General features: G+C 43.1%; 1 protein-coding gene across 3 annotated transcripts in view; it reads right to left on the bottom strand.

Moving 5' to 3' along the window:
- ACER2 (alkaline ceramidase 2) overlaps positions 1-13767 on the bottom strand; it is a 28542-nt gene that overhangs the window by 3976 nt on the left and 10799 nt on the right. For 2 of the 3 annotated variants that reach the window (XM_004373516.2, XM_023728641.1), the window contains exons 4-5: positions 6885-7022; positions 1906-2043 (exon numbers count right to left, since the gene is read on the bottom strand). In XM_004373516.2, the coding sequence (XP_004373573.1) occupies positions 1906-2043; positions 6885-7022 (276 nt within the window). The remainder of the gene's footprint in view (positions 1-1905; positions 2044-6884; positions 7023-13767) is intronic. The other variant, XM_023728640.1, reaches the window with a different exon arrangement.

Genomic DNA, 13767 nt, shown 5'->3' with positions numbered 1-13767 from the left:
CTGTGCATGTAGAAATTTTTGAAATGGTGTATCTTTGGCTATGTGTATTTTCACCAAAAAAAAAAGGTTGAGAAGTTAGAGGGTTGACATGTTGTAGGGTTGTTAACCAACGTCATAAAACAATATGTGTACTACTGTTTCATGATAGACTATTTGTTCTGTAAGCCTTCACCTGAAGTACAATAAAAATAAATAAATAAAAGGAGCCAAGTGTCAGAACCCTATACACACAAACACACAAAGGCCCATCCGGGTTCGTTGGGCCTGCTCCTCTCGGAGGAGCCTGCCTCTGGTGGCTGTAATTACAATACAGGGGCCTCTTATAAGTAGGAAGGGTAAAGTGACCAGCAACGCCTGGAATAGCAGTAGGACGATAAATCTTGAGCAGTTCAGGACAAGGCTTTGGAAAAAATGTTCTAAAATATTCATACTTGATAATAGGAATGAACATGCAAATGCCTTTGGCCTGTCTTTTTTATTTCTATGCTGTTTAAATTTGTTATAAATAATATGTGCCATTTTATAACTACAAAGAAAAGGTAGTTCAAATGTTAGGGAAAAAAAATAGGAAGTATACCAAATTTAGAAATAAGTTTGAGCCAAAGTTTTCACATAGTCTAATTTCTGAATTTTACTTAAATCACTAGTGCAACAAGGGAACATTCTGGGTTGACAGAAATGTACTACATCTTGTTGCAAATATTTACACAGGTATATGCATTTCTCAATATTAGTCAAACTGTACACTTAAAGTCTGTGCATTTTATCATCTATAAATTATATCTCAACAAATATATAAGGTGTGTGTAAATTCACTAGGGTAAGTCAAGTTTGAACCCAAAAACTGTCAGGCAACGAATCCCAACAGATACTGGAAACCTCAACTTGTGCTGTTTTATTTTGTTTTGATTTTTGCACAGTTCTTAATGTCTCCAACCCTTAAATTTAGAGCAGGTTGGATCTCGTGGTAGATATACACAAGATCATATGTGTAAGGGAATTTAGATGAATTTATTCTTTCAAACTGTATATTTCTAAGCTGTCTCCTTACACAAGCCAGGCTTCTTCTGAATTTGGATCCAATAAAGCTTTTCCAGCTCTTTACCACTAGGATTCCTCCCTAGGAACTCTCAATCTACAAGGGACATCATACAGCACATTTCTTTTTATCCTTGTTATCCTTTGCCGTCAGAAGGACAGAGGACAGAGAAGGCAAGCTGAAAGCCACACCTATTTCCTCCTTGGCTTTCTGAGTACAGGATTCTGCCGGCTGTTTTGTAACCTGCTTTACTTTTACTTAACACTGTATCCTGAATATTGCAAAGCATAGATGTTCTAATTCCCTATCATTGAACTCCTAGGTTGTTTTTATATAACCAGGTGAGTGATGCTGGACCATTCACTTTACTTCTCTGGGCTTCTGTCCCCACAAGTAAAATGTGTGGGTGTGGCTATCCCTAGATGACCTGTAAGGCCCATGCTTTCACCTGGCCATACAGGCCCAGAAGGCGTATTCCTATTCAGGACTGTCCCCATCCCCACATCACACCTGTCCCAAGCCACCCACCACCACCTCCCCCCTCCCCCCGGGATCAGCTGTAGCTCATCTAACTCAGGTTACAGATTCGGTTTTCAAGCTCCTTTATGCTTTAATAATGGAATTAGAGATAAGAGACCACTGACTTTAAGCATAAACTATAAGGTCTTTTTGTTCTGGCTAAGCCTACTCCTTGAAGCTAGTTCTGCTTTTTATAATATTTCCTGTTGCTTCTGGAACATCTGACAGTCTAAGTGATGACAGAGGCTCACGCGGGCTCTGCCTTGTCCCCACTGCACACCTGTTGCCTGGCACCATGTGCGGACACCTGCCTCATAGCCAATTCCCCATTAGCAAGGGCTGCTTACCACACACAGTGTAGGTATGGAAAGTGGAAGGATGACAGCAGCTCGCAGAAGGCTCGGTCACTGATCCAGCAGAAGAGGGCAAGAGTCCACCAGAGGCCAGAGAAGAGGCCCAGCTTAAATACACGCACGTTGTCACACCTGCACGGGACACAGAGAGTGCCCACCATCAGCCCTGGTACCCACCTACCGCTGGCCATTTTCCTCTGTCTCCTTCACTGGTTCCTTCAGCTACCCAGACCCTAAGCACTGGAGGCCCCCAGGGCTCTTCTCCTCCCAACATACTCCCTCGGTCCTGTGGATTTAAACACCGTATACACACAGATGACTCACAAAGTCATACTTCCCACCCAGGCCTCTCCCCTGACTCCAGACTCATATACCCAACTACTTTCTTGACATGTCCCCCATATGTCTCACATGGATCTAAATTTAACATGGTGACACAGTGGTTAAGCACTGAGCTGCTGAGAGGTTGGAGGTTCGAACCCACCAGCCGCTCTGAACCTACCAGTTGCTCTGAACCTACCAGTTGCTCCGAACCAACCAGCCGCTCCTCAGGAAAAAGATGTAGCAGTCTGCTTTCATAAAGATTACAGCCTTGGAAACCCTATGGGGCAGTTCTACTGTGTCCTATAGGGTCACTACGATTCCAACTCGACAGCAGTGGGTGTAACAAACTCCTAATCTGTCCCCTTGCCCAAAGCCTGTGCTCCTCCCAGTGTTCCCCATCGCAGGAAAAGGCAATTCTATTCTTTCAGATGTTCAGGCTAAAATGCATAGAGTCGGTCTTCTCTTTCTCTCATGTACTAATCTCATCCAACAGCTCATCCTTCAAAATATGTCCAGAACCTGACCTCTTCTCACCACCTCCACCACCAACCACCTTGGTCCAAGCCACCATTAGCTCTTCCTGGATTATGGCAATAGCCTCCTAACTGGTCTTCCTCCTTCCAGCCTTGCCCATACAGTCAATTCTCAACACTCCTCAAAAGCTCCCTATAGCTTCCCCCTTTAACCAGACAAGAGCAAAAGTACTTACAGAGGCCACGAGGTTCCCCTCCCACCTCTTCTCCTTCATATTCTCCCTCTGCTCAGGCCACTGTGGGATCCTTGCTGTTCCTCAAATATTCCAGGCATGTTCCTACAGGACCTTAGTACTTGTTTCCTCTGCCTAGAACGTTCTTCCCACAGATATCCCCATGGCTCCCCTTCTTCAAGTGTTTGCTCAAATGTCACCCAGTAAGGCCTTTCCTGACCACTGTTTTTAACAACTGCAACACCTTCCAGCACCCCTCAAGTGACCCTCCTTATGTCCCCCTTCCCTCCTTGAATTTTCACTGAAGCAATTATAACCCCTCTGACACACTCTATGTTTTACTCATTTATTTGCTTATGTTCTGTCTCCCCCACTAACATGTACATTGTTCACTACTGTATCCCCAGCACCTGGAACAGTGCCGGACACATACAAGGCTCTCAACGTTTGTTGAATGAAGGAATGAGTCCTTACACACCAGGACATAACATTTTTCTAAAATAAATCCTAATGGCTCAAAGGAAATATCAATGGCAGTTTTCCTTCCTTATCACTGGGTTGCTCATAAAGTGGATTATTTCCATGCCAGGGTAGGGGGATGCCCAGAGGCAGTAGGGTGGCTGAGGGTCCTTCTCAACCTTTCCTTCACGGTTCCTTCCCTTCAGTGGACAGCTCCTCAGTCAGTCAAGATCTCTCATGAGACCCAGCATCTAATACAAGATCTGCAACCAAGAGGGAGCTTAAACAGATTTGTAGAACAAATAAACTAAGTATCCAAAGTCTGAATTCTTGATGCCTTTTTCAGCTGCCTGGCAGAAACATCAGCAAAAGCATCAATAAAGATGGGACCTTCATCCATTGCCGGTGGGAATGCAAAATGGTATAGCCACTGTGGAAAACAGTTTGACAGGTCCTCAAAAAGTTAAACATAGAACTACCATAAAAAAAAACCAAACCCACTGCTGTCAAGTCAATTTCGACTCGTAGTGACCCTATAGGACAGGGTAGAACTGCCCCACAGAGTTTCTAAGGAGCGCCTGGTGGATTTGAACTGCCGACCTTTTGGTTAGCAACCATAGCACTTAACCACTACGCCACCAGGGTTTCCAGAACTACCATACGACCCAGCAATTCTACTCCTATGTATTGTAGCATGTGGCAGAACTTCATTTCTTTTTATGGCTGTCCCCATTATGGGGGCAGTGGTGGTTCAGTGGTGACCCTGGGGTGGCACAAATGGTTAAGCATTCAGCTACTGAAAGGTTGGTGGTTACAATACACTCAGAGGCACCAGGAAGAAAGACCTGGCAATCTACTTTCAAAAAATCACAGCCATTGAAAATCCTATGGTACACAGCTCTACTCTGAAACACATGGGTTGCCATAAGTCAGAATCAACTCAAATGCAACTGGTTTGATTTTTTCTTTTTGGTGATTCAGTGGCAGAATTCTCAACTACCATACAGGAGATTCTTTACCAATGCACCTCATGCGCAGTCACCACCTGTCTATCAGTGGAGGCTTACAGGTTTCAGCGAAGCTTCCAGACTAAGATGGACTAGGAAGAAAGGCCTGGCAATCTACTTTCAAAATCAGTCAATGAAAACCCTATGGATCTTAACAATCCAATCCTCTTGAGGTTGCCATTAATTGGAGGCCAACTCTATGGCTAACAACATCATGGTTCTCAAACGGGTTAGAATCAGACAGAATCACCTGAGCAGATTTTTGAGTTTCTGTTTTGTTTTATTACTTTATTGAGGTATTTCACATGCCACAACACTCACCCATTTAAAATGTACAGTTCGGTACATTTTACGTTTAGTATACCCACAGAGTTGTAAAACCATCACCGCAACCTAATTTCATCACATTTTCAACATTCTGAAACAAAACCCCATGCCCACTAGCAGTCATTCCCCTTTCCCACTATCTCCTCACGTTCCTACTCTCACTTGCTGCACCCCAGCCCCAGGCAACTGGGTTCTGTAAGTTTCTAAAACTGCAGATGCCCAGGCCCCCATCCTAGACCTCCAGAAAGTTTCTGCAGATGCAGAGCTAAACCTCTGTACTTGCAAATAGCTTCCTAAGTGATTCTGACATATCCCCCATTAAGATCATGCTACTGACATGGTAAAAACTCAATGAAGAATTGGTGAGTAAGTGAGTGAGCGAGGGAGTGAACAGTCAGATTCAGGGTTGCTGAGAACTTTTCTGGCTCTAACAAGCAATATGAGCGATAAAACAGAAAGTTGAGATTTTTAATTCAGGCCATTAGAGAGTAGAAACTGTACCCTTTATTATGTATTCAATTACTTGTTTTTCTTCTGGAAAGGACTCTGGGCCATAGTTAGTCTTCTAGCACTGACATCAGCCTGTGTCTGAAATGGTCTCTTTCTTCCCCTGTCCTCAAAGGCTGCTCAATGAAGTCAACTAGAAAAGAGCTGACAGTAGCCTGCTCTCAACCAGCAAGTGCAAATACCTCTTCCACCAGCCAGCGCAGGCCTTTGGCCCTGCCTGTCATTGCTGACAAGCAAAGCAACTCCCAAAGGCAAAGAATTCGAAAGAAATGTTTATCTCCTCTCAAAACAGAGCGAAATCTGAGTAAACACATTACACAGGACAACTATCACACAAAGGAAGATAGACGCAAGGCCTCAGTTAAGGCGGGCTCCATGTCAATAACAGTGAGAAAGTCAAGGACTTGCAATGCACCTCTAAAAGTGAGTGCAAAGAAAGAGATGTGTTTTCAAAGAGAAAATGAGAACAGTTGTTCAGTGTTTCTTGGTTTGGCGAGAGGAAGACAGTAGCGTATCCAAGAGTATTAAAATAAAACGTTTCTGGATTTCAACCTGAACTCTAAGTATACAACTCTCCAAAGGAAAATGCTTATGCAATTCACCTTTCAGCCAAAGATTAGGCAAGCCTATATAACAAACATTAACACACGTGAGGAACATGCTTCTTAGATCAATCAAGTATATGAGACCAAATGGGCAACACCTGCCTAAAAGCCAAGCCAAGAAAGCAGGAAGGGACAGGAAAACTGGACGAATAGGAACAGAAACCCAGGGTGGGAAAGCGGAGAGTGCTGACATATTGCAGGGATTGCAATCGTGTCATGAAACAATTTGTGCACAAATTTTTGAATGAGAAACTAATTTGCTCTGTAAACTTTCACCTAAAACACAATAAAATAAATGCTTATGCAAATAGCAAAGGCCTTACCTGATAGATTATAAACGAGAAATGAAGCCTCAGAGAACGTGTCTATAATAGTCAAAAGTATTCCACTTGAAGTTAAGGTTTCCTTGTGTATAGAAATTCATTTCCCCCGCCCCCTTCCTCTTTTTCCTTCTATGCGTGTGAATGCCATAACCTCTCTAAAGCCTGTTGCTTTCAAGTCCATTCCAATTCATGACGAGCCTAAGTATGTCTGAGTAGAACTGTGATCCATAGGGTTTTCAATGGCTGTGATTTTTTGGAAGCAGACCACCAGAACTTTCTGTTGAGGCACCTCTGGGTAAACTCAAACCTCCTCAGTTAGCAGCCAAGTACATTAACTATTTACGGTATCCAGGGACTCCATAACCTCCTTAAGACTTTTCTTTCTCCTTGTCATATGAATGAATCTATTCTCCTTTCTACAGAATTAAGTCTGGGCAGCTTTGCTTAGGTGCTCAGCAGGTTCTTGAGATGTTCCTGCTGAGCTAGCTCTAGATCACTGGGACGCCCTGCATCCACTGATCGTTAGCTGCTCCCCTTTCTGAAAATAAGATTATTAATATTTTGAACCAAAGCCTCAAACCTGCTTTCAATCCACCAGTAGGAACTAACTTTTTATGAGGTGTAAAATTTCTCTCCCACACTCAGAGGAACCGGCAACTGGGGTGTTCCTATCCGAAGGACGGTATAAGGTGCAGACAGCAAGAACGGCACCCACCTCTTTAGCTCTGCAATGAGCAGCGCAGTGCAAGGAAACCCTAGTGTCATCAGAGAGATGTTGTTGATGGCGGGCTTGACAAATGCCAGGCATGTTGTAACCGCAGACAGGACACAGACCACCGCTTTGAACCTGCCCCTGAATCAGTGGAAGCAAAACCAAATCAGTTAGCAAAGGAGTGTTTGTTCGTTTGTTTAATGTTAGAAGGTGTAGGCACTTCTGGTGGAAGGGCAACTGAAAAGAAACTCTGTACTAAGTACCAAGAGTCTAAAAAACATTCATACTCACCGGCTCCGTAATTCCACTTTTAGGAATTTATCCTTAGGAAATAATTCGAGATTTGCAAAAATATCTAGCCACAAATGGTCACCTAAGCACTACTTGCAAGTGTAAAATTTGAATCAACCTAAGTCCTTGAGCGTGAGATGTGGATAAATTTATTCTTAGGGTTACTTTTCTTTATTTTTCTGATGTACTACAGCAAGGGTTGGCAAATTATTTCTGTAAATATTTTTGGATTTGCAGATCATACCATATCTGCCACAGCTACTTAACTTGCCTTGTAACCACAGACAATAAGGAGATGAACAGGCATGGCTGTATGCCAATAAAACTTTATTTACAAAAACAGGTGATATGCCCCTATCAGGACCACGCAATGCAGTTTGACAACCCATGTTACTGGGTGAACATATATGACTTTTATAACAAAAAGACAAGCCACTAAAAACCACAAACCATTCTAGTTTAACAACAACAAAAAAAAAAAAGTCCTATGTGTCTCACATACGAAACTGAAAGTCCTAAGAAAAAAATTCTATTAGTGTCTACGCTTACTGACAACCCACAAGTTCAGTATGTACTAGAATTAGTTTTGACAAGTTTTTGACATAACAAATCTTAGAAAAATAATTGACACTATCCTCACAGCCTTCAGGGGAGGTGGTTTGGTAGAAAGAGCCAGAAATGGAGACGTGATCCTGGACACACTCCTTCTCCCCCTGGGACTCCATTTCCTTACCTATAAAACAAAAAGGCTGGGCAAGATGATCTTTGAAGCCTCATCCATGACTTAAAATTTAGGAGCACATGATTTTCCTAAAGTTTCTGTTATTCCTCATTAGCACAATTTACTTTGGCCAAGAATCCCGAACAAGTCACAGGAAACTAATTTCAATGAAATTCCATTATAAGAAATCAAAGTGCATTGACCCTTCAAAATACAAATTTATCTCTTGAATAGGAAAACCATTTATCATCAAGGGACAGGAAGTCATTGATCAAGCTGCCAACTTTCTGACTGGCGTGAACAGGAACTGTAGCCCTGAACCTCAACCAGAGGAAAAAATATGCATATGGGAAAGGATCCGGGCAGCAAAGCCTCAGGAGAATTGTGTTTTTCTCCCGGCCCTGGCTGGCATCCTTCAGCTCCTGGATAAAAGACCGACAGCTCACAACTCCACCACCCTCGTCACGGGCACGGCCGCTGGGGGACCCACAGTCACTCTGGCAGTGGGTTTAAGGTTATGTGACTCATGCTGAGGCCGTTTGGCCTTTTTTAGACTGGATAAAAACATCATCAGAAACTTCCAGGCTGCATCACCTCCTTCTATCCAATGGTTTCGGATTCAGGCACAGATTAGAGAGGGCAGCAGAGTGATTAAAAAGCACAGGTGCTCGAGTTTAGACTGATAATGTATTCAAATCCTACCTTCACCACTTAGCACCTGTGGGACTTTTAGCAGATAATTTAACATTCTAAGGCTCAGGTTTCCCATCTGAAAATTAAGGCGTCTTGCCTCACAGTGTTCTTGTAAGCATTCAATTACTTAATACAGTGCCTGGCACAGGTTAACCAAAAAACCAAGCCAGTTGCTGTTGAGTCGATTCCGACTTATGGTGCTTCCCTGTGTTTCAGAGTAGAACTGTGCTCCACAGGGTTTTCAGTGGCTGTTGTCTTTCAGAAGTAGATCACCAGAACTTTCTTCCAAGGCGCCTCTCAGTGGATTTGATAACACCAGGCTTTTGGTTCATAGCTGAGCACTTAACCATTGCGCCACCCAGGGACTCCTCTGGCACAGGTCATTTGCTAAGAAAATTCATTATCACTGCTATCATTACTATCATTTTGAGAATAAATGTTACTTTAAATAACATTATTATTATTGGTGTAGTCCCTGGGTGGCGCAAACGGTTAGGTGCTTGACTAATAGCTGAAAGGTTGGCGGTTCAAACCCACCTAGAGGCGCCTTGGAAGACAGGCCTGGTGATCTGCAACCAAAAGGTTACAGCTTTGAAAACCCTACGGAGAGTCAAAACCAACTCTCCGGCAACTAATAACAACAACATTATTATTATTGGTAATAATAACACTCTCTCAGGGAGCATCTGCCTGAGCTTGCTGCAACCATCAAAGCTCTGTATAGTACTGCCAAATAGTTCAAAGACAGCAAGCTTGATGAAACATACTTTCTTTAAGGAGTCCATCTGCAGCCACCTCCCCCAGATCAGGTCCAGAGGGTGTGGAGGAATGTGCTTGGGGCAGGCAGCTTAGCCAGCAAGGACGTGCTGCAAACGCACAATTCTGCAACCAGCGGAAGTAAACAGAGGTCACGTGGCCAGCAGAAAGCTGGCCAGCCCAGAGTCACCAGAGGCCCTTGGTTCAAGGGAAAGCAAGAAACATCCAGGAGCAAGTGGCCCGACAGATGTTTTCTAAGCAATGACAAAGACAGGTAACCCTACTGGTCCTGTTTGCAACTTTCCAGCACGTACTGGAACACAAGATCAGGGGACCCTTAACACCCCTTCTTCTTGTGTTCTCCAAACCAAAATCTAGCAACCCAATACCATCGTCATAATATTATTCTAATACAGTTGACACGGAAGCCCTGGTGATGTAGTGGTTAAGAGCTATGGCTGCTAACCAAAAGGTCGGCAATTCAAGTCCATCAGGTGCTCCTTGGAAACCCTGTGGGGCAATTCTACTCTGTCCTATAGGGTCACTATGAGTCGGAATCGACTCGATGGCAGCGGGTTTGGTTTTTTTTTTTTGGTACAGCTGAGACTGTCATTATCATTAACTACCCTTTAAAACAATGGTTTTTGACCATCTCAGACCCTTTTCCCCTTTTTATAGTAATTATTTGGTAATGCCCCCTTTACACTCCTGAAATGAAATGGAATTTAGGGATGATAAAACTTTCCATCATCGTGACCCCTAAAAATATGTCCATGAATTTCCCAGATGTCCCTTAAGGGCTGGAAATGTCCCTGGTTAAAATCCACTACTTTAAATGGCCCTTTGGGACTAAAACATAACCTATTTAGAAAAACCAACCCCTGATATTCATAATACTCCAGCATTTGGTCCTAGAAAGTACCTCAGAGAGCTAGTCCAACCATGTCATTTTATAGTAAGGAATTAAGGCCCAGAGAACCTATGACTCTGGCCCCATGTCACCCAACAAGCCCATGTGAGAGCGAGACTGGCAGACCTCAACCTGCTCCCTTGGAGTCAGGGTGCAGGCTCCAGTCAACACTTGTTACGGACTGAAATGTGTCCCAAAAAATGTGTTATAAATCCTAACTCCTGTAGTGGTTATGGGGCCCTGGTGGCGCAGTGGTTAAGAGCTACGGCTGCTAACCAAAAGGTCAGCAGTTCGAATCCACCAGCTGCTCCTTGGAAAGTCCTATGGGGCAGTTCTACTCTGTCCTATAGGGTCACTATGAGTCAGAATCAACTCGATGGCAATGGGTTTGTTTTGTTTTGTTTTTTTTTAAGTAGAGTTGAAGTCCTTATTTACAGTGGCCTACTTTTCCCATAATATGTTCCTTTTTTTTTTCTTTGCTCATTAAAATTTTCAATGCCTATTCTCTCCTTCAATTCATACGCGTTTCTCAGAAGTGCTAGGCAATAATCTCCTCTAGGCATCATTGGTGGTAATGAAAGTTAACCTGAACTGAACACCTGAATTTGCTTAACACTGAGGGCAAAGTGGTCACATTTCCCCCCTACCCCCCAGAAATGCTGCAGGGTGCTGGAGATGGAATAGTCCCAAATGGTCACAGACATCTACACCTCACAACACGTTTCCATTATTAAAGCTGGTAAGCTTTAATCACTACAGCCCTTGCCTTATTTTCTCCTCTCCTGCTCATAACAACATTCCCCAACTGCCACCTCCAAGAAATAAGAAAAGAAAAAGTTTCTCTACAATGAACAGATTAAAAACTGTCACTTGGAATTTCAGCCCAGGTCTCCAAAGCACCACAAGCAATAAATGAAACCCTTATTCCCATTTCTTCAATTCTTACTCAGATCCCAGGACTTGAAAGGTCAGATCTCATCTCTCGACCTAGCACACACCAGGCTCAGGGACAGGAAGGGGTGACTGGTGGGCACCTCGTGAGACAAGAGGAAAGACAAAAGGCAAGTGGCTTGTTTGTCCAGCAGTCCAAAGGCCCTGCCAGTAAAACCACCCCAACCCTGCTCATGGCCTCCACCTCCAGCCCCCACCCTTTCCCCAGCCACCAAGGCTCTCTGAACATCCCAGCTGTTCTACTGAAGCTGAACCAGAACACAAAGCAACAAGACAAGACTGGAAGCTGGCGACAGCCTAAACCAGCCTGGCCACATTTTAAAGCATACTTCCTCCACTGAGTAGAAGGCCTCAGCAAGATAGAGAACCATGTATCTCATCTAAGTTCAGGAACGCCCTTTTCTCCACTTCTGTTTGTAAACAGTAAGCTTGTTCTTGCCTGTGTGTGCACATTCACAAGTGTGCTCTCTCTCTGTCTCTCTCTCTCTCTTTTGGATTGGTAACCTTCTTGAGGTCTTATCTGCTAGATTACACTCAAAGATAATACTATTTCATTCAAATCTTACTTCCCAGAATGAAGATTGTACAACTAATCAATTTAAAGTATGCTTTGTCCTTGCTCATTTAAAAATAATTATTAAAAATTAATAGGAGCTAATTGTAAAAAATTCCCAACAGACTAAAGGTAAGAGTGGAAGTTCTCTCTCCACTCCAATTCCCCAGAGTAGCCAATGGCAAGAGTTTGGTGTTCTCCTACTCCCAGGAATTTTTGTGCATATACAAAAGTACATATTTAAAAAGAGTTTAGTTCATTCATTCTAGAAATAGAAGATTACACATCCAGCTCTACAATGTGCTTTTTGCAGGCAGTATTTTTCATGGACACTCCTCTTCCTCAGTACAGAGAGATTACTTTGCTCTTTAACAGCTGCATAGCTTCTACTCCTTCTCAGAGTACCAGGGAAACTGCAACATCTTCTTTTACTTTCTTGGTATAACTTCTCCCTGGGTGCACACAGCTTACTTAATTGAATCCATATTCTTAGATTATTTATTCAAATATACTTTTTCACAGAACACAGTGTCCTGAAGAGAAATATAAAGGTAATATGTTCTGGGAATGCTTCTCATCTTGATTAGGCTGGTTTTCCTCTGTTCCCTTAGATATTACTAGCAAACCTCACTATACTTTTGTTTTAGGCAAGAAAATCCCAAGCAAGGAAAAAAAAGAAACCAGCAATCAGTCACTGAGTCAATTCCGACTCACGGCATCTTTATGTGTTTCAGAGTGGAATTGTGTACCACAGGGTCTTCAGTGGCTGTGGTCTTTTGGAAGTACCTAGATTGCCAGGCCACAGCAATAAAAAGATAATGGCCACCCTATACTTACTACATGCCAAACTGGATACTCGCACACCACCACCACTACACACACACACTCATATACACTCCTGCCTAATGCTCCCTCATTCTTCTTCTCATTAAGACAACACAATTTACCCAATTGCTGAGACCAAACATTGTGAAGTTACCCTTTATGCTTCTCTTTTTCTCACACTCCTTTTCTAGTCCATCAGTAAATCCTATTGATAACACCTTCAAAATTATCCCAAAGTCAACCCCCTTCACTGCTATCACCCTTATCTAAGCATCATCACCTCTTGCTGGGACAATTACTATGATTTAATAACTGGTCTTCCTGTCTCCACTCTTGTCAATTACAGTTCATTAACTATGGTGATCATAGTACTAATCAGATCATATCACCCAGTGCCAAAACTCAGCAAAGGATCCCATAACATTGAGAATAAACTCCAACATCCTTACCTTGGCCTACAGAGCCCCATGTGGTGGCCCCCGCCTGCCTCTCCTTCCTTCTCTCTCAGAACTCTCCCAGTGCTCACTTGTTTTAGCCACACAGGTGTCCTTGCTATGCCTCAAACATACCCAACACACTTCCATCTCAGGGCCTTTGCACTTGCTGTTCCCTCTGCTTGGATTGCTCTTCGTCAAAATATTACTAGGACTCATTCCCTCACTTCATTCAGGCCTCTGTTCAAATCAGCTCCTCAGAAAGGTTTTCCCTGACCAAACTCTTGAATTCAACATCTCAAATCATCACGATCCCCTTACCTGCTTCATTTTTTTTGTTTTATCATAGCGCTTATCACTCCCTAACATTTTATTATTTATTTGTTTGTTTGTTGAAATGTAATCTCCCTGACTTCAGCATAAGCTCACTGGAGGCAGGGACTCTGTTCTTTCGTTTATCTCAGTGCTCAGAATAATGCATACCAAACATACGAACGACCATGAAGACAGTGCAGGATCAAGCCACTTTTTGTTGTTATACATATGGTTGCCATGAGTCGGAGCCAACTGAAAGGCAACTAGCAACAGATAACTGCATAGTAAACAGTATGTGTTCAAAATACTTTTACTGGATGAATTAATAACCATATAACCATAGCACAATGGACATTAAAATGTGCCCCTTCCTGAAATTATGGGTTCCCAGCTTGGAGTTACGTGTGTGTGTGTGTGTGTGTGTGTGTGTGTGTGTG

This window comes from Trichechus manatus, unplaced genomic scaffold (assembly GCF_000243295.1).
Source record: "Trichechus manatus latirostris isolate Lorelei unplaced genomic scaffold, TriManLat1.0 scaffold00025, whole genome shotgun sequence".
NCBI classification, from domain to species: Eukaryota; Metazoa; Chordata; class Mammalia; order Sirenia; family Trichechidae; genus Trichechus; species Trichechus manatus.
Note: the sequence above shows the minus strand (reverse complement) of the source record. Positions and strands in the feature narration are given on the sequence as shown.